The sequence below is a fragment of the Pithys albifrons genome, chromosome 2 (genome assembly GCF_047495875.1).
Source record: "Pithys albifrons albifrons isolate INPA30051 chromosome 2, PitAlb_v1, whole genome shotgun sequence".
NCBI lineage: Eukaryota > Metazoa > Chordata > Aves > Passeriformes > Thamnophilidae > Pithys > Pithys albifrons.
The window spans coordinates 116,459,623-116,480,555 of record NC_092459.1 but is presented as its reverse complement, the minus strand read 5'-3'; the positions used below and the strand labels follow the sequence as shown (position 1 = coordinate 116,480,555).

At 45.0% G+C, this 20,933-nt stretch overlaps 1 protein-coding gene across 3 annotated transcripts in view; it reads left to right on the top strand.

The window, feature by feature from the left end:
* Positions 1-20,933, top strand: part of VRK2 (VRK serine/threonine kinase 2) — a 36,785-nt gene that overhangs the window by 8,982 nt on the left and 6,870 nt on the right. The window contains exons 3-12 of one of the 3 annotated variants that reach the window (XM_071582207.1): positions 1,067-1,122; positions 1,614-1,683; positions 2,020-2,107; positions 2,244-2,352; positions 3,722-3,814; positions 10,993-11,125; positions 15,321-15,406; positions 16,298-16,412; positions 17,859-17,984; positions 19,795-19,915. In XM_071582207.1, coding sequence (XP_071438308.1) covers positions 1,067-1,122; positions 1,614-1,683; positions 2,020-2,107; positions 2,244-2,352; positions 3,722-3,814; positions 10,993-11,125; positions 15,321-15,406; positions 16,298-16,412; positions 17,859-17,984; positions 19,795-19,915 — 997 coding nt within the window. The remainder of the gene's footprint in view (positions 1-1,066; positions 1,123-1,613; positions 1,684-2,019; positions 2,108-2,243; positions 2,353-3,721; positions 3,815-10,992; positions 11,126-15,320; positions 15,407-16,297; positions 16,413-17,858; positions 17,985-19,794; positions 19,916-20,933) is intronic. The other 2 variants (XM_071582208.1, XM_071582209.1) reach the window with 2 other exon arrangements.

The window sequence follows — 20,933 nt, the reverse complement described above, 5'->3', positions numbered from 1 at the left end:
TGTGTGGGGTGTGTACACTGCCAAATTCAACCCAGATGCTGAATAGAATGGAAGGGAGATGACAGCTGAAGGAATCTGATCTTTGTAAAAATATTTTTATGCCCTGACCATCAAAAAAAAGTAAGCTTGGTGGTTTGGTTAGATCCAAGTTGACTTCATTTTTATTATGTGGATAAAAGTGGTCTATTTTTGTGTGTGCTCACAGCTGAAGTGTTTCACACCTGGCCTGTTGCTGGTATTTGATCATTACAAGGAGTTTGAAAGGGACACTTATTTCCTAGGAACTGTATTCTTTTTAGTTTTCCTTCAGTGATGATTCTAAAAGATGATTTAGTCTCATTAAATTTTAATCCCAGTGTAGCCCCATGTAGCTTCAATAGTATCAGAGAGAGCTGATAGTTCTCAGGGTCAGAAGAAAATAGGATTGCATTGTGTGTGCACAGAGGTTGTGTCTCCTGGGCTGTAATTGGCACTTGTGGTCAATTATTGTTTTGCAATCGCCACTTGCACTGAGAGCCAATCCCTCAGCTCCCCTCAGGCAGGGGGTGGCTGTGCTGTCCCCAGCCTTGGCCAGTGTCTGAGTGATGTCAGCACTGAAATCAGGGCTCGAGGGCCAGAGGAGTCTGTAAGGGGGAAGCAGACAATCCTGGCTGGAGGCAGAATGTAGGTCAGAGCTTCTAAGTGGTGTCTTTGTCACGACAGTGGATTGACAGCAACCAAATACAGAGGTTTTCCTATTGACTGGAGCACTCAGACAGAGCCTGTTATAATGGAACAGCTCATTGTGGTGCAGTGAGGAAGGGCATCTGCCTACTCCTTAATTAACAGCCAGGGAGAGGCTTCTGGAAGTGCCTTCAAATCGCTCCTCTACTTGTTGGTTTAAACTTCTCTCTGCGTGTTACTTTAGTTTTAGTTTTCTTTCAGCTTGGCAAAGCTCTGACCTTTAAAAGCAGGAATTCAGACAAAATGTTGTGTATCTTTCTGGTTGCCTTAGTGTTAGCACAGTCTGTTTGCAGTGATATTTTGTTGCACACAGTTTGATCTCCGTCTCTTTCTTCCTTTGCAGCATCCTCTCAGACTCATGTTCCCGTACAAGATGATGCAGTGCATGTGATTAAAGTGGTAATGTTTAGCTCTCATTTCTGAATTATTAACTTGCATGCAGTTCTTTCTCTTAATTATCTATCCTTATTTTCACCAATGGGTCTGTATTCCATACTTGTGGCCTTTTTTTTAATACACTATCCCGGCCTGGGGATATATTTGGCCCTTCCATGACACACAGTATTTTCTGGACTTGATTCTTTCCTTTCCTTGATCATGGCCCTCAACAGTTTAATAAGGAAAATTAGACTATGATCTTAAACATACCTGATCTACAATAGTTCTGAAAACACTGTATTAAATAATGCCTGAAAGAATCTGTGTTGTTTATGAAAATATGTTGCCAAACAACTTTTCTTTTTAGCTACCTATTAAAATTACATTTCAGATGTCATGGATGTGGGTAAAAAAAGGTTTTCATCCTCTTGGAATTTCTTATATGCTTCTCCTCAGAAATTGTTGTCTCTCTAATGCCTTTTGTGATACCAAGTTTATTTATTTCTCAACAGGAGTATCTTGAAAACGGCCCCTTATTTTCTGAACTGAAATTTTACCAGAGGGCTGCTAAACAAGAGCACAGTAAGTAGTGTATCAGTTCTGATTTGGGTGGATTCAAGAACAAGTTTGGGTTTAACTACTTCTAAAAGGAACTGCTGCTTTAGAGCTTCACAGCCAACTCCTTCCATACACCCTGAACTAATCCTGCTGGTGCTGCAGTAATTCTGGATTGCTCTACTTTTGTTACTTGGGTGTTATTCTTGTTCTTTCTGATCTGAAGGGAGAACAGGAGCCAAGTTTATTTTGTGCACAACAATGAATGGACTCCAGAGACAGCCCAGCCTTGGAACAAGACAAAACACACCAAACCTGAAGCTCCCTAGCTACCTTTAACCCCATGTTATCTTATTATTACAGTAAGAAAATGGATGAATCTCAAAAAAATAAGATGTTTAGGAATTCCAGTGTTTTGGGGATCAGGCTTGGCTGAGTACAAAGGAAAAAGGTAATAAGACAAATTGTAATTAAGCCTCAAATTTACTGAAGATCCATTTTCAAAAATGGAGATTAAGTCCCTTTAATCTGGCACAAAATTGCAGTCTTGTCCTAAAGGATTCCTCCCTTTGATGTATTTCCTGTAGCTACAGATTCATGGTCATGGAGAGACTGGGGGAAGACCTTCAGAGAATCTTTCAGAATTGTGGGAGCAGATTTAAGAAGGAGACTGTTCTGCAGCTTGGGGCACGAATGGTATGTACAGGGAGAGGGAATTTCTGGATTCAACTAGAAAAATTAGCTTTCTAATGGAGTTCCTATAGGTAGCTCTTGAGTTTAGAACTAAATATGTGCAAACACTATGTGTGTTCTTATTTTTCATATTTTTTAAAATAAAATGAGTATTAAGTAGAAAATCAAGACCTCCTACAGACAGGAATTGGATGGGCTGAACCCAAATTTCTTTTCTAATAGGTTCAAACATAGCTCATACACTTCAAAGCACCAGAGTGAGATGTGAAGGCCTGTTCTCATGTATTATTGATCCCAGTGTCTGAAGGGCATTGTTTGACACCCACACTTGTCAGAGCCCCCCCTGCATGCCTGGGTGCCACAGTCACTGTGTGTGCTGCACAGGCTGATGGGCCAGGCCAGGGTTGGGCTGGACTGCAAACACCAGGTTGGTTTGCCAGTGTGTGAGGACTGGCACGTTCTAAGGGAAGGTTATAGATGTGCTCCTTTGAACATGGTTGTGTTGTGTTTGTGTGAAACATTGCTCTTCCTGAGCACAGCTGCACAGGAGATGGAGCACAGGCAGTGGCCATGAGTTCCAGGGAGAGCAACTCTGTGTATAAAGGAGAAGTTTTGCAGTGTCTTAGCAGTGGCATGTGCTTCCCAGAGGCTGTGAAACATCCATTCATCCATTTGGCTATCCAGGCTCTTGTACAACCTGATCTAATGTACATTACTCCTGCTTGAAGCATGGGGTTTGGGCTGGACACATCCAAAACTTCCTTTACATTAACTTACAATAAATATTTTTTAAGAAGTGGACAGTTTTCATAGTCACATAATTAACAAACTTGTAACTCTTAGTTACAATTGACTTGTAACACTCAGTACTTCCAAAAGTCAGGATTAGATTGTCCTTTGTATGAGCTGCAAAGTGCAAATGTGGCTTTTATATTAATTAGAGCTGTTGTACCTCAGCAAGTAGCTGATGATGATGCAGGAGGTTGTGACACGAAATGCAAGTCATACAATAACTGGCAGGATCAAATTGATTCCAAACCTTCAGAACTGACGGAGTATGTTCTTTTTAAGAGCTTGGTGTTCTCAGCATTTGCAGGTGTTTATAAAGTACTGGTTTCATTCTTGCTTTGTGATCTTAGAAGCTGCTACTTGTAGGCAGTTACACAGGGATGTCTCATGCCTTGTTTGTGATTGTTCCTGGTGGGAACAGATCCTGGGACAGACGGGATGTGCTGCAGCTCCAACCAAATTGGTCAGCTCAGTCCGTGTGGCCCTTGATTTCACTGCATAAGGGAGCAATATTTGGTGGTAGGGTTGGGGACAAGTGGAAAAGATGATGATGTTTTCTTCTCTGTTCCAAATTCTTTCCTAGCTGGATACTTTGGAATACATACATGAAAATGAGTATGTCCATGGTGACATTAAAGCAGCAAATCTGCTTTTGGGCTACACCAATCCACATGAGGTAAGCATGTTTACTCATCTACACTTTAGTGTTTCTATAACCATTTAAAAGTTTTAAGTTATGTGTGTTCTGCATTGACAATTCATGTATTAAAAGGAGTTTATGCATGAACGTTCACATCCCATGACAAATCTGACACATCTGTGGAGCTTCAGGCCTGAGCAAGAAGCTTTGTGTTCTGCTGCCTGGGATGCTGGTGCAGATGGGTGAGTTGTAGGGCCTGCCTGCTGCTCCAGTTACGCCAGTCTGAGGGTATCAGAAGAGCTTCAGGGTGTGGCCCATTGTATTTTCATTCCTGGGAAGTTCTAGCTTTCTAATATTCCCATGAATTGGGTTTCCATGATCTAACTCTTCTGTCCTGCTCATTGTAGTGGATATAACAGGTAAGTAGGATGAAAGTTGCTGTTCTCTGACACTCTAAAGCCTAAAAATTGCCTTGAAATTCAAGTGTTTTGGTGAAACTTGAAAAAAACATTTTGGTCCTGTCATACCCCACATACTCTTATGATGTCTTTTTTTTTTCTTCCATTAATGAAACTTAAGTATGCTTTTTTATTGGGAAAAAAAATTAGGAAAAAGGACATCTCTCTCTTCACTTAAACACAATTAGCTGTGAGCAGTACTCCAGTTTTTGTTTCTCTGCTGCAGTGCCAAAGAAACAGATCTTGCCAACAGTCACTGCTACTGGGGGCTGAGCCCTTCAAGGGTATCTGCTCTTTAACAGTGTCAAGTTGAATGGCTGAGTCCAGAGTCACTCCCAGCCTTGAAAAGCACATCCCTTGGAGGTTTGCAGGATGATTTCAGACAGCCCTGGTTTTACAAAAGCACATCTCTTGGAGGCTGGCAGGGCAGTTTCAGACAGCCCTGGTTTTACAAAAGCACATCTCTTGGAGGCTGGCAGGGCAGTTTCAGACAGCCCTGGTTTTACAAAAGCACATCTCTTGAAGGCTGGCAGGGCAGTTTCAGACAGCCCTGGTTTTACAAAAGCACATCTCTTGAAGGCTGGCAGGGTGGTTTCAGGCAGCCCTGGTTTCACACAGTGGCAGCAGCCAGTCCATATTCTCAGTTTATGGTGTTTTCCAGCCTGCTGAATCCAAAGGAGGAGGCTCTTTAGAGGCAAAACGATCTGCTACCCATTAACAGCACTCCAGTTACTCTTGTTTTGTCTTGGCTATTGGGTCTTTTTATGACAGCAAGATATGCTGCTGTTTTTCACACTGAAATCACTCTGGAAGTGTCCCTTTACCATAATCATGAAATTTTAAGACTTGTAGCTGCCTTTGAATGGGCCACAGTGTGGGTGATTGTCTGATTTGTTTCTCGTCTTATCTGTATGAAGATTGTGCTGTGCTAGTAATTTGTTTTAATGAGTAGTAAAGTCATTGGCAGCTTAAAAATGAGGTACTTGGGAGTTACTGGACAGAGGTTTTAGGGTTTATTTTTTAGGTTTTGTTAAAGAAATCAGAAGGCATTCCAGTCTGAGTAGCTTCTATCTCGACGTGTACAAAGTGTGCGTTACTGCTGGGAGGTTTGGGGTAGAGTTTTGTTTCAGCAAAAGTATTTTCCACTGAAACTATTCTATAAAACATTTCAGAAAGCTCATATTCTAATTCAGAAGAGCTGACAGGAGACGATTTCTAATATTTTGTTGTATTTCTATGGTATGAATCAAAGAGTGGATAACCAGATTGCCTTGGTCAACGTCATAAATAGGGAGTGGGAGCATCAGGCAGTGGGCAGGTCCAGGTCAGGAATACAAGGCTGTAGCTCCAGTGGGATGGCATCATAAAAGTTCTACCTAATAATTTCTGTGGTGAGGTTTGTTGAAAGAATTTTGTGCTAGTTGGTTCTTGCTCTTTTAGGGACTAGGGTTTTAAGAGAAAATAAATTGTAAGTGTTCTTTAATTCTAGGAATTTGTTTTTAAAAGAAACCCATAAATTATCTCTTAAAAATAATATATCCAAAATGTATTTCCATGTTCTGGTGAAGAGACATAAATCTCTGTGTAGAAAAGCACATGTACCTTTATACTCAACTTTGCATTTTTCTGTCATTTAGTGGCTGTTGATGTGTATTCTTATGTGTGAATTTGTCACTGGCTTCCTGCAGTTCCAAAAAAGATAATTTTTCTATTTCAGCCCTTGTGCTGCTGGTCTCTCTCTGCTCTGTAAATTAACCTGGTGAATTTACACCACAGCCAATAAATAACACAGCCCCTTTCAGAAATCTATACTGCCATCCCTGCCTCCTGTGGCAAGGCACAGAAACAAATAAAGCAAAGGTCCTGTCACTCTGTGACCTCCAAATGATGGCTAGAAATGGTTGGAAGATCAGAATGGAGTGGCCTCAAAGAGCAGCTCGTGCAGGTCCCTGAGCAGGAGGGAGCGGGGCCGCTCCGTGAGTTACAGGTCAGAGGAGCAGCTCTGCAGTCAGTGTGTGTGTGAGCACAGGCAGGGGCAGAGCTCGTGATGGACTGAGGCAGCAGCACAGCCGTGAATCTCAGCGAGGCCTGGAAGGAAACCTGCAGGGAGCACACCCATAAATCACAGCACAGGGCAAGCACCAGCGCAGGGCTGGGCTCAGGTAAAGGAGGGCTGGGCTGGAGCAGGGACTGTGGGTGTGAAGAAGCAGAAATAAGTATTATTGATACGGACTCTCTAAGTAATTCAAACCCATTAAGCTCATTTAAATGGTCATGCTATTACAAGGGACAAGTGGACATTAGACAAGAGCTTAAAATGAGAGTTTTGAATAAATGCAATAAAATTTGGGAGAACATCTCTTCCAAACCAGCACCTGGTGTATTTTTGCTCCATGGAATATATGGGCAGACATCCTGCAGTGTTGCAGACTCCTGTCTGTTCCTGAAGTTGCCTATTTGGGTTTTTAAGCTGTAAGTTTTAATTGTATTTGCACCTCAGTTCTGATTTTTTTTCATAGACAAAGTAGTTACAGAATAGAACTCTTAGGCTTGATTATCACAGATAGAATACAAAAATATTTCAAAATATAACTTTTAAGACCAGCTTTCAGTGCTCCAGCACAGCAGATACAGAGGTCACACATTGATCATGTGTGAAAAACCTGCAGGAAAACAATTGCAACTTTGAGCTGTTTTTCATTGTGAGAAGTATCACTGTGATTCCTGCTCTTTATCCCACTATGACAAGAGCAGCTGAAATGAGAAAAATGAAAGTATTTTCTGCTCTCCTTCAGGTGTTTTTAGGAAGTGTGCAGAGATAAGGTGTACCTCTTCTTCTTCCTCCTCGGTTAACCTGCTTTCCTCCCTCCTTGGCTTCTGCTTTGTGAGAGATGCCATTTCTGTCCCAGACACAAAAGCTCACACTTCCTGTCCCCAAATGGACCTCTGTCTGCCTTTCCCCTTTTTGCAGTCTGATGTCCAGCTGCCCTTGGCAGCACTGTGGCCATTAGCAACCAATCTGCCTCTTATTAGTAGGTGTCTACTTAATTATTTACAGACATGACACAAGCCTGGTAATGGAACCACTTGAAAGAAAGTGTACAAAGAAAATCACTGTACTGTCATCCTTTCAGCAATAAATGTGCTCTGGGGACTTCAAGAAGAAGAGAACAGCACGAGAATCCAAAGGGCTAGGCTGATCACTGCCCAGCTCAGTGCAGTTGTGTCTCATAATGTAGACAAGTTGTGAGAATTTTACATGGTTAGCAGATGTTTGGCACTTCAGATGTGCCTCCTGTGAGGGAGCCACGGACAGCAAAGCAAGGGGGCAGCTGTGGCTGCTGCCTGTGCCCATAAAGAATTGCCTGTGCCCATAAATAGTTACCTGTGCCCATAAGGAATGACCTGTTCCTGTGTGGTTGTTCTTTTGGATAAGACAGGCATGTTCATGTTGGCTTGAAATTAAGAGCAAAGACTTCAGAAATCTGGCTCCTGGTCTGCAACAAAATCTGTTAATAACAGGCCAGAATCTGGTGCAGACTGAGATGTGGAAGGAGAGACACTTGATCAAAAAGAGGACTTAAAATAAGGAGTGAGTGGGAAGGAGTGTCCAGTGTAACAGCCAGAGCCAGCTGTCCTGTCCTGCTGCACCTGCCTCATCCACAGTCCCATTCCTGATTCCAGGGTCTTGTTCACCTGGCTCTGCTCTGCTTTGTTCTCTTTTTGTTCTTGGTTTGTTGTTCTTATAAAAAGCATGCAGATGAAAAATATTTATGGTATTGAAACACAAACTAACACTGGCTTAATTTCTCTCCATATTCTTCATTATTTATCTGCTTTCCCCCATCCCTATACCCTAAAAAAATCTGCAACTGTAAATTCCTGAGCTACCTCTACGGTGTTCTGAGCAAATTGGGAAGGGCACAGTGTTACATTATCAAAAAGTGACAACCAGCTATAAGGAACTATATATCTCTTTAATGATGAAGGGGTTATAATGAGAATTGATGAAATGGAATTAATGGTAATTTAAAATAACATAGTCATGCTGATAATGGTGGTGGCAGATTGTAATGGTGCAGTGCTGGTTTTGTACAAGCTGAGGGGCATTGATTTCTGTTGGTGGCCAGGAGGCTCTGCCTGGAGAAGCTGCCATGGGTCACATGTTTGTGCAAAAACCTCTTCTCACTTCCATTTTCAGGATAAATTGCAAACTGCTCTGCAGATACTACCACTGAAGGTATTTTAAGCAAGTCCATTGCTTAAAAATGGAGTGCAGTAGTGGAGGTGCTTAAAAAAGAGAGTACATAGTTACTGTGATTTATCTATATGATTCTATAAGGTTGTTTTATTTTTACATGCTTCAAGCCTGACTAGCAATATTTGTGGCTACTTTCTAGGTGACCTGTTGTTGAGGTAGTTTGAAAGACCACCAGGGCTGAGCTGTCACCTGGGAGTGTCTGTCACATAAACCCAAACCAGGGAGCTGCCAGAGGTGTTTTGGGTGTAGTTTTAGCTCTTGTTTTAATATAAGGCATAGCCTTCATTTTTAAAGGTATTTTATCTAATTGTACACATCAGAAATCTATAGTCAAGTGAAATGCAAAATGTACCACTTAGCCTGAGTAGAATATCCCTTCTGGGCTCCTCTCTCCTTCCCAACCCACGGAAGATGCAGAAGACTCACAAACCTTGATGTTACGGCAGTTTCAGTGAGTTCTCTGCTGAAGGGGCCGTTGTCAGCACTAGGACAGGTACCAGAGCATCAGGAACACACTGGGAACAGATGCAGGAGACAATCAAATCAGGCAACCCAGCAAAGCTTCTGCCTTGCCCCAGATGTTCTAAAGGTGCCTCTGGTCTTTAGTCTTGTGTTGTGCAGCCTCTCCGGTGAAACACACCCTGGTAGTGTTAAAAGCCCTGCCCCTGCAGGAGGTGGAGCTGCCTCCCTCCAGGCTTACGCTCCACAGCAGCTCAGCTCCTGCAGCAGGAACAGGCAGGCCAAGGGAGCAGCAATCCCAGCACTGGGAGGGGCTGCAGCACCAACGGGAATCAGCAGCTCACCAGAATGTGCTACAAAAGAACGTGTTGAGTTTTCTTGAGGATGTTTGTTGGTTTGTTTTGCCTCTACCAGGAGTGTCATCATTAAATTATAAGTGAGTGACAGAAGAGTTTTATTTTAGACTTTTATAGGATAAACTGTTTTTTAGGTAAAGATAAAACTAAGGTTCAAATAAGAAAAAGTTTTTCTTTATCATCTATTAAGATTTAGTAGAAGTGATCTCAATGTGCCTTTGGATGATTCAGCTTTTGCCCCCCAAAATCAGTACCATTGGCAATATAGGAGTTTGTAGCATATTTTTTAAGGGAAAATACCATCCTTGGGTATTTATTAAAAAAAGCAATTACCTATTGTGAGAACTGGTCAATGTAAGGGGCAAAGGCCAGGTGGGAGTGTGGAAATGACAGTGAGAAAATAACCTGTGGAATATTGTGGGGGGGAACAGACTGTGATTAAATTCCTGCTGCTTCCAACAAGTTCCTGCTTGTCAGCTGTGCTGCAGTGATTGACCATGTGCATGTATCGAGTGCAGCCCTGTTGGGGGTGGAACATGTTAATGGGAACTTCACAGGGTGGGTTTATGCCCTTCCTGTAAGTTCTGTGAGTGGAAGAATGGGTGCAGTGCCCTGTGCTCACAGGCAAATAGAGGCACATTCTGGTTTGCCTTCACAGGCAGCAGCAGAACACAAAGTAAAGTTCAGCTCTCCTGAGCTGTTCTGGTTTCAACTTCAAATGCCCTGAAAATGAGCAAGAGGAAGTGTAAAGTCAGTTACTGCTTCCAGAGTTGAGTCCCAAGGATGTGCCATGGTCCCAGTGAGGCTGGAGCCCCATGCCCAGGATGTGCCATGGTCCCTGAGACTGGAGCCCCATGCCCAGGATGTGCCATGGTCCCTGTCAGGCTGGAGCCCCATGCCTAGGATGTGCAATGGTCCCAGTGAGGCTGGAGCCCCATGCCCAGGATGTGCCATGGTCCCTGAGACTGGAGCCCCATGCCCAGGATGTGCCATGGTCCTTGTCAGGCTGGAGCCCCACGCCCAGGATGTGCCATGGTCCCTGAGGCTGGAGCCCCATGCCCAGGATGTGCCATGGTCCTTGTCAGGCTGGAGCCCCATGCCCAGGATGTGCCATGGTCCTTGTCAGGCTGGAGCCCCACGCCCAGGATGTGCCATGGTCCCTGAGGCTGGAGCCCCATGCCCAGGATGTGCCATGGTCCTTGTCAGGCTGGAGCCCCATGCCCAGTCCAGCTGGGGAAGCTGCTGCCTCTCCCTCTGGCTTTGGAGCTGCCCAGAGCCAGAGCAGAGTTGGGTTTGTGCAGTCTCAGGGCTGGAGAGGCTGAGCAGGGCTGTGAGTCTGTGCCTGCTGGGTAAGGACAGCAAGGGGGCCCACAAGCAACGTGAGGCTGCATAAAAGGCATATTGCCCACCTGGAGAGTAGAGAGCTTAGGAACAAAATAAAATGACTGAAATTCTGCTCCATTCTGGAATACGAGAAGAGAGTAGTAGTGGAAGGATTTAAATGGGGAGGGCAGCTGTTATAGCCCCCAGTTGTACATATTTTATCCTGAGGCACCATTTGGTTTAATAAAATTTAGATCTAAGGCTGTCCTTAACCTATCAGTTTCTTAAGACTTAATTATAAAGGTTATACTTTCAAAGGACAAAAGCATTATTCATTTGTCTGTTCATGTCTTCCAGGTTTATCTTGCAGATTATGGACTTGCCTACAGATATTGTCCCAATGGGAACCACAAACAGTATCAGGAAAATCCTAGGAAGGGCCATAATGGGACAATAGAGTTTACCAGCATAGATGCCCACAAGGGAGTAGGTAGGTTCCTTTCTTTTATTTCAGCTGAGTGGTTACAGAATGAGTGATCAGGCCGTGGGAGCTGATGCACACAGGAGGAGCAGGCTGGGATTGCTCTCCCCTCGAGTGCTGACCTCCCCTTGTTCTGAGAATGTCTCTCCAGGGCTGGGAGGGAAGGGGGCTCTGTGGCACCTGAAGGGCCCTGCAGACCAGGACACCCTGAGAAGAGCTCGCCGTGAAAGCTCATTGGTTCCTGCTGGGAGCACGGGTGGTGTTTGCTGCACTGTTTGTACTGTGGCCTTGGGAAGGGAAACATTTGGAGGCTGCACTGTCCTTTAGGGAGAGCTGTGCCTGAGTGTCACCATCTGTGTTGTGGGAGGGTATTTCAAGATGACATTCCTTGTGCAAGGAGAAAAACCTTTTTTGAAGCCATAAAGCGTTAACTTTTGGAAATCTTTTTCCAGTAGCCTTTCATATATCTTACTTATTTAAACTCACTTTGATGGTATTGGAAACACATTTGCAGGTAAATTACATACATAGTCCTTTTATTGGATATTGATTGTACTGCCTTGCATTCCAAGGCAGACTTAATTCAACAATTCCCTAATTAGTTAAAGTCATAACCTATGTCTTGTATTCATTTACCATTAATTAAACCTTAGCTGTTTATTACACTGCAGTCCAAATCCAATAGCAGACCCATGGAGCCACGGAAAAGGGACTGGGAGGTCAATATTGAAAATATATGGTGTAAAGTCCCACTGATGGCTGCATTGTTCACAATCAATATGGTCAATGCAACACAACTTTCTTAGTTGCTATGTCAGCAAGACAAAAAGTCAATTCTAATGTTATGCTAGTGAAAAAAATGGTGATTATTGAAAAACTTTGACTCCTGCTATGGAAGTGTGTTTTTGGTAACTTTTCTTTCCCTGTCCCCCCTCCATCCCCAAGATCTTCCAGAAAGGACTGGTTTGCTGCTGCCAGCTTGGCATGAGGGAGACCTACAGGAACTGGTGCTTGTTAATAGCTGCTGAACTGTTACCTTAAACTAATACTTTCTAACGAGTTTTAGTTGGCACAAACAACTGTATATTATTGCCTTTTCTATTAAAAGGACCATTGACCATGTAATGTAGAGGGGCCTGATAATTTGCCAGAGCTGTTAAAACCTGCAGTCGTTTAACTCTGGTCATTAGGAAAAATGAAATGAGACTGTCAAGTACTTCCTGCTAAGACAATTGCACCATTTCACCTGCTACAAAGTGTTTTGTGGTGAGGAGGGCATCTGTTCTGGGTGTTTCCTGGAGCACTGGCTGCTTTGCCTGCTGGTGTGGGCACTGGCTGTGCACTGGTGTTTGGTGTGGATGCTGTTTGAAGGGTAGGTGAAAGCTGGAGGATTTGGATTTGGCAGTTGGATAGTTCTAACATCTAGTTTGGTGGTGTCTGTTCATGGTATGTCATTATAGGACAGATGATTCCTTTTGTTTGGAAGTGCAGGGGAATTTTACCGACTTGGGAGGCCAAAGGTGTGCAGGTGGAAGTGTAAGGTACGTTTTGCAGTCTGTGGCTTGGATAACCCTCTCAAGTGGCTAAAGCCAGGATGGAATTGGTGAAAAGTGAACTCCAGCAACCAAAATGGAGTTAATTTTCACCCCACTAGCTGGTGCAGTGCTGTGGTTTGGGTTTAGGATGAGAATAACCTGGATACCACCGGGATATTTTGGTTGTCACTGGGCAGTGCCTACCCTGGCTCAAGGACTGTTGAGTTTCCCACACTCTGCAGGTGAGGAGCTGCACAGGGAGCTGGGAGGCAGCGAGGCCAGGACAGCTGAGGGGCCAAGGGGATGTTCCAGACACAGGACAACATGGGCAGTGGATAAACTGGGGGGGATTGGCTGGGAGGGGCTGATTGCTGCTCAGGTAGGGGGGGAGCAACTGTATCATGCAGCTCTTGTCTTTCCTGGGTTTTATTCCCCTCTTTGTTGTCTCCCTTTTCATTATTATGTTTCAAATTTTATTTCAAGCATTAAGCTGTACCTCTCTCAATCCCTCAGCTTTACCTTTTTTCCCTGATCCTCCTGGCTCTGTGGTGCTCCTCCTCTGCCTGGGGCTGAGCCAGGCAAACAATCTGAACCCATGAAGGGCAGATGACCAGAGTTGCCCACGTGCAGCTCCTCTCAGCATCCCAGGGAACAAGGGCCCTGCAGCCACTTCTGGAGGTCACACAGGTCTGAGGGCACAACACAGCCACTGGGTTCCTTCATCCCTGCTGAGGTTTGGAGTTGTGGAGATGTTTCAGGACATTCAGGTGTTGTTCTGCAAAGTGTTTAAAGACTGTTGGCAAATGAGAGCTGCACAGAGAGCCCTCCTCGTGGTGGTACCCAGCTTTTCAGAGCGGAGTGGCTTCTTATTTCGATGCTCCAGGATTGTAGCTCTAATTTTTAAATGTTATTTTATATCAATGAGATCCTTTCCAGAGGGCATTTCCCAAATGTACGTGGCAACATAAATATCTCAACTCCCCTGAACAGCACTGAGCCAGACAAATGAGAACATTTTGACTTGCTCATGAAGCAGCTTCTTGAATATATACAGAAATCTCAGGTACATGCTCAAACTTTAACAAAATTATGAATTTGTTGCTTTCAAAAGTGCCTCTTGGCAATGCTTGAAGCTGATACAACCTCCTTGCATAAGGCCAGTACCTGGTGGCAGGATCCCTTCACAACCACAGTGTGGGTGTGTTAAATTTTAATTTTGATGCCAATTTGCTGTAGCCCAGCTGTGTTGGTAGTTTTACCATCACACTTGAGTGTATTCACTGTATTCATTTTTAAAGACCACGCTGTATAAACAGTGTTCCATTTTAGCTTGTTGATTGATAATTAAAGAGAATTATATCTGTAGCCAGTGTACGTTTAAAAAATTGTTACATAGTTAGTGCTAAAAAGTAATATTTGGATCAATGGCTGCTATGGATTTTTGCAGGCTCCCTGCTCACCGAGGCGTGCAGTCAATACCTAATTTCTCTGGAGATGCACCATGCTTAACATATTGAGGGCTTTTAAATACTCCAGGCCTGGGCATTGAGTGCCTAAGACCAGTTTTAATTTGCTGTCATTGATGAACATAAGAGTATGAACTGTCTGTGCTGAATTCCCTCCAGCAGATATTTGTGTTTGCCATCGATTTGGAGATGATTCTCCTCCTCCTCCTCCTCCTCAGTGTTGCACAGTGACTGAGCAGTGTTGCCATCTCCACCAAAACCTGTGCAGGACTTGTGTCTCCATCTGGAGTAGTAAAAGCTGCCTCTTTGCCCCTCACATGGGTTATTCCAACCTGTGCTCCTCAGGGTCCATCAGAACACTTGGACACTGTTTGTCCTGGGCAGGGCTGGCACTGGGGGATTGCAGGGACAGCTCTGCAGTTCTTCTTCCCCCACTGCTCTGACAGAGCTGCTGCTCTTGGTGTTAAAACACAGCTCAGTGCTTGGCCATTTGTCCTGTTCCATTACACACAGGGGTTGACTGGAATATACTCAGGGTTCATTTGTGAGGAAGGATGTGCAGGAGTATAAAGACCTATGGAAATACGTTCCCTCTGAGCCTGATTCCAGGGAACAGAGCTCTAAATGGCTCTGGATCAAGAGGTTTGTTTGGCACCTGTCCATGCACAGTTACGATGCAGAGGGAGCCTGCAGGATTTTTTTTGTTGTTGGTCAAATGAATTATTGATTTCCTGCTGTTTGATATGTGTTTCCCAAAGACTGTGTGCAGGACAAACTGTAAATTCTAAATAATAAAAGGAAAATATAACTGGTCTGGTGAAAAAGGGGTGGAACTTTACAGTGTGAAATAAATAAAAAGACAGTTTAGTTCCTAAGAGTTGGATTAGAAATGTGTGCCCAGCAGGAGCAGAAGTTGGTTGTGAGGGAAAGAAGAGTCAAGTTTTAGTGAGGAGAAGATTGGATAGGTTCCTACAACCAGCTCTCTAAGCATATTCTGTCCTGCCAGGAACATCCAGGAGCAGCAGAAATAAGATGATGAGCATTACAGCTTTCTGTCAGGGCTGAGGAGTGTGTCTGGGAATGGGCTGTGTAATTCTGGCTGTTCTCCACGCCAGGAATTCAGGGAGGTGGTGAATCTCACAGCTGCTCCCTCAGCCCTCCTTGCCAGGCCCTGACCTTTGTGACTCTTTTTCTGCCACACAGATGTGCAAGAAGAGCAAAGCTCCCTGTCCCCTCTCCTGCCACACGTTCTCCTTACTGCCAGCTTGGAACCCTTTGCTTCCGACCAGGTACCTGCACCTCCTGCTGCCACCGTTTCACCTCCCACCCACAGCTCCTGCTCAGCCTGCCTTGCACTTTCCACCCTCCCCACTGCACCAGGCCCTTCCCTCCAGCCCATCCCATTCCCTTGCACCTTCCACCCTCCCCACTGCACCAGGCCCTTCCCTCCAGCCCATCCCATTCCCTTGCACCTTCCACCCTCCCCACTGCACCAGGCCCTTCCCTCCAGCCCATCCCATTCCCTTGCACCTTCCACCCTCCCCACTGCACCAGGCCCCTTCCCTCCAGCCTATCCCATTCCCTCAGTCCTGATCATCCCCTCCTGACAGCTCTGCTCTGTGTTCCATGGCCATGAGCACTTGGATCCATCCAGTGTGGGGCTGCAGGATCCCAGCTTAGGAGAGGCTGCCATGGGAGAAGCCCCTCCTTGCTGTGTCCCACAGAGCTCTCTGGCAGAGCTGTGCTCCAGCTGTGGTGCTCCAACTGGCACTGGAGTTTGGAGTTTGCCTCCAGCATTCCGTGGTGGTGGGTGCTGTCACTGAGCTCCTGAGCAGAGTTTGCCTCCAGCATTCCGTGGTGGTGGGTGCTGTCACTGAGCTCCTGAGCAGAGTTTGCCTCCAGCATTCCGTGGTGGTGGGTGCTGTCACTGAGCTCCTGAGCAGAGTTTGCCTCCAGCATTCCGTGGTGGTGGGTGCTGTCACTGAGCTCCTGAGCAGAGTTTGCCTCCAGCATTCCGTGGTGGTGGGTGCTGTCAGTGGGCTCCTGAGCAGCAGTGCAGGGCTGAGGGTGACCAGAGGAGGGGCTGGCAGCTGTCTCAGCCTGGACACCTCCACAGAATGGCCTCCCAGCACTGAACTTTATCACAAATGTAACTGTTTCTCCCATTTTACCCCCACCAGCTCCTCAGCTGGTCCCTCTTCCTGCCAGGAGCTCCTCAGGCTGACCAGTCCCTTGGGAAGAGATACTTCACTACCACCTTTTTTGGTCTTTTCCTTCCTCCTGCCCCTAACAGAGGTACTGCTCTTTGCTAAGCCTTGTGTTTATCTCGGGTTTGTATCACCTCACCCTTGAGTTAGGTTATATCACTTTGTGGTGATACATTTTTATCAGATTTATATTTCACCATGGTCCTGTTAACCCTCCTTTCCTTTGTGGGTTAATGGTTATGGTGTGAGTTACAATTGTTTGTGAATTACCAGGAATTCGTGCGCTGTGATGCCAGTGAGAACTGGAGGTGCCTCTGCACAGGATGAAACATGAGCAACCAAAAAGATCCTTTTTATGAGAAGCTTCTAATGGGAAGAATCACTAATAGTGGAATTGTAATGTTACAGTGCTAATTAAAAATGAGAGCAGAGCATTTCATCTGTCACTTGTTGGCCTCCCAGATCTTTACAAAAGGCTTGAGAAAATCAGCTAAATAGGGGCCAGGGAGGAAAACTCCTTTTACATGTGGGATTCAGACGAGTTCTTGGGAGCAGTTTAGTTTTGGGAGCATATTGTGGCTGGTGAAACTTTTGAAATAATAATCTGAATATAAATTAGGGCTCAGAATGCTGCCAAATGCAGTTGTATTTTCTTCTCCAGGTGAAGTGCTCCAGTTTTGTTACTGTGAGTTATTTTTGAACCCTGTGCCTGCGTGTTGAGTGTGTTTGTGGTGTACATAAAACTGGTTTCATTGAGGTGGTTGTGAGTTCATTAACTTCAGTGCAGTTGGTCCTGATTTATCTTGGCAGGACTGAGGACAGAATCAGGCCTTAACTCCTCAAATTAAAAAATTAAACTATAAAATTATTGTGAGATAAAATATCACCAATATGTTCCCATTAAATACTGTTTCATGAGACTAAAATAATAGTCAAAAGTTCCTGTGAGTAGAAAGGCAGAAATCAAACATCTATTAAAAAAAGAAAAGAAAAAAAAACCAGCAATTTTTTAGTCTACAGAGAAGAGAATTTGATTTAAATAAGCCCTGTTTTGAGTGTACACTCATAACAGTGACAAGTTATCAAGCAGAATTGTTTTATTTTTGCCTGGATGTCATGTTTAAAATGAAGGCAGATTGATTTCTCTCCATTGATGTTTATCAAGAATCCCTGTAATCTTCCATTGTGTGAACAGGTTTATTTTTCCAAGTAAACATATCATTGAAATTTATCTATTTGGAGTGAAAATCCAATAATTCCATTGTTCATAGACAATATTAATTCATTAAAGATTAGTCAAATACTTTTTAACAAGAATGTAAATTATTTAAAAAGTTGAGAAATTCAGTTTATAGTGAGCTGATGAGGGAGCAGAGAGAAATAGGTACAGCCAAAGGATCACCCACTGACATTTCCATGTGGTTCTGTGAAAAACACATGTAAATGTCTTCATTGAGCAGCTCTGGTGGTGACCTGGGAGATCAAGGGATCTGGGAGTTTCTGCCTCTGTAAAACATTCCTCTCTTATTTCTAGGGAGGTTTGCTTTAGCTCCACGTACCTTGTCATCCTGTGGCTTTGGCAGGTGTTATCCAAGGCTTCCCTCCTCCCAGCTCCTGGTGTGGGATGGCTTTTCCTGGGGCTGGTCAGGAAGAGCTGCAGGTGAGGAGGTTGTTCATCGTGGCCAAACTGTTCGCTGTGAAATCAGCTTTAGTCTCTGGGGTCTGTTTGGTGAGAAAATGAGTTATTTTGGGTTACCTTCTGAAATCTGACTGGCTTGGGGTTATTTAGACATGCAGAGCAATTAATGCCCCTGTGGAAAAAAGCCATCCACTGTAATCCTCACAATTTCCCTCCAAAGGCCACTTTCTGCAGCCCCTCTTACCCCGACAGGTGCCAGAAAAGCCTTGTGTGAAACTCAGGGGCTCTGCAGTCAAAAACGCTGTGGCTTATATGGGTATAATCTGGAATTGCCATAATGGAAAAAGGAGCTGTGAACACATGTGTATGAATGGAATTGTTCCACAGTTACTGGAGATTTATGGCTGGAGAAACCACTGCAGAGCAGCGAGTGCTGGAGCCTGTTTGTGTTTCACTGTGGGAGCCAAGTCTGTCCCGAGGGCGGCGCTGAGCCCAGGGCAGGAAGCAAAGGGCGCCTGAGGGGCAGGGAGGGCTCTGTGGGATCCAGAACCTTCCTGGGAGCAGCTGGATGGGCAGTGAGCAACAGCCACTCCTGTGCTCCTGCAGGAACAGGAGGGCATAACAAGGAGCAGGTAGGATGTGTTGGCATCGCAGCTTTGAGCGGACAACTCTTAAACAGAGATAAGTTTGCTGAGTGACTTTCTGGAATTTATTTCATGAAGGCCCATAAAATATGATATCTGTTTACAGCTGGATTAACAGAACAGTGCTCAGCTACTGGGCTTTACGCTGCATAGCAAGCACCAAGCAGTCTGAGCTCTTCCTTCCTTCCTGGAAAGCACAGGGTCGTTTTGGAAAAGCATGAACTGAACTTCTGTGTGTGTCTGTCTTTAATCACACCAACAGTTTCTGGCTTTGACATGCAAACTGAGCAAAGAAATCCTGCACTGATCCTACATGTTTGGTTTGGTCACATTTGCTTTCCTTCAAGTTGCAGCAAAGCAACAGCAGTTCTATTGGGCTTGCACTATTTCCACCCCTTTCTCTTGCACAAGTCAATCCATAGATTAACTTCAGTTACCTGTTTTTCTCTAGATGCTGTTGGGGTGAATTTTGGTTGGATTTGTGTGCTGCTGGGGGCGTGCAGAGTGGGAGTGGGTTGTTCCTGAAATAACTTCCTTCTGGCAGCAGCGGTGGGCAGTGCCCACAGCGCCGTGTTGAGCAGTCAGTGTTTTGGGTGTGCTCCCAGACAGCCACCCCGCCGGTGCCGGAGCAGCGAGCTCGGCGAGCCAGTGCTCACTAGATGGCACTTTTGTCCCAGCATCCGAGTTCAAACGGCTCCGCGGGAGAACAGGAAAGGCCATCAGTGTTTAGTCTGCTCTCACGGAGTCCCTGCATGACCAATGTGGACCCCATGGACTTCCTGGAACATGTGTTAGCAATTTAGCAGCAGACATTTATTTCTTTGTTTTACTGCTTGGCTCTTTTGAGAAAGTGTTGGTACTCGGTTATGGGCTGTCTGGATCATGTCAGAGGCCATGGGGATCAAGTCCCTGTGACAGGCCAGACGGAGGAAGGATGGAGCTGGAGGAGGTGAGGCAGCTGACCCTCCCTGCAGCAGCAACGAGTCCCTGCCTGTCTGTGGCCTGTGGCCAAGAGCTGGGGCACTTTGGTTCTCCTACAGCTGAATAAACACAACACTTTGCCCAGTTGGCTTTTTCATATTTCATCAACACCAGCTCAATCAAAGTCTTTTCTATTTCCTAAGAAGAGGTTCTTATTCTTAATTGTGTTTTTTTTTCTCTTCCCCCCCTCCTTTCCCACATTTTAGCCCCATCCAGACGAGGTGACCTTGAAATCCTTGGCTACTGCATGCTGCAGTGGCTCTGTGGGAAGCTGCCCTGGGAGCAGAACCTGAAGGACCCTGTGGCCGTCCAGTCTGCGAAAACCAAGTAAAACCAGCCCCCCGACATGTACCACACCCCACCCTGTGACCCTGCAGCATCCCCAGCACCTCACAGGTCTGGAAAAGACAGCTCTCTAGGCTGGAGAGCACCTTAGGAGAAAGCTAAAACCGTTTTCCTTAGTTCAGAGAGAAGTTGGGAGCAGTTAAAATGTGAACTTTACGTGCATGTCTTCCCTCCTTTGCATGTTTATGTCTGTAGTGCTGCAGAGAGAGGATGGATTCCAGTGCACACACAGTACACAGGCATTTTGTCTGCTGTGTATTTTTTCAATACTTTTTTTTTCTCCCCCCACCAAAGAAAACATTTGTAAATTAGCACAGGCCTTGGTGCACATACAGAAGGTTGGTTGTTGTGTGTTCCCATTAAGCTTCATGGGTGCTTTGTAGATTCTGTAGCACAAACATCTCTTGGAGGTTTTTCCACATGTGCATTCAATTTGTTTAACTTTCTCTATGAGACTATTTTTAGATGTTTTTCTGTAGGTTTTTAATGTTCTATAAGCCTACTGCCATTGCAAACAATTAAATACCAAAACACTGAGGAACCTGATGCAAATCTTTCCTTCTTTCCCCAGCATGACTGACTCAGAGCTCACCGAGGCAGCAGAGTGTGCTGGTGTTTCCTCCCTCTGCTTTCACTTGGGCTTTGGGAGAGTTCATTGCACAGGGCAGAAAGAACCTGATGCTCCATGACCAGAAGGCAGAGCAGAACTGCTGCCTAAATTCCAAAATACAGACAGGAATCATCAGTCTGAAATGGGAACAAGCCAATTGGCTTCTCTGTTTCCTTCTAGAAACCTTAAAACATCTGCAAATAAAGCCTTCAAGTGCAGTTTAAGGTGTCAGCCTGGAATTAGGTAACTTGGTGAAATCAGCAGTGCCAGGAGGTGAAACAGTCGGGGAGGGCAGGTCTGGGTTCCAAAGCAGGGCTATCCCGGAGATCCACTCCCTTTGGAATTGAGACTTGCTGTCTTCCTAAATCCCAAATGAAGAACCACCTGCTC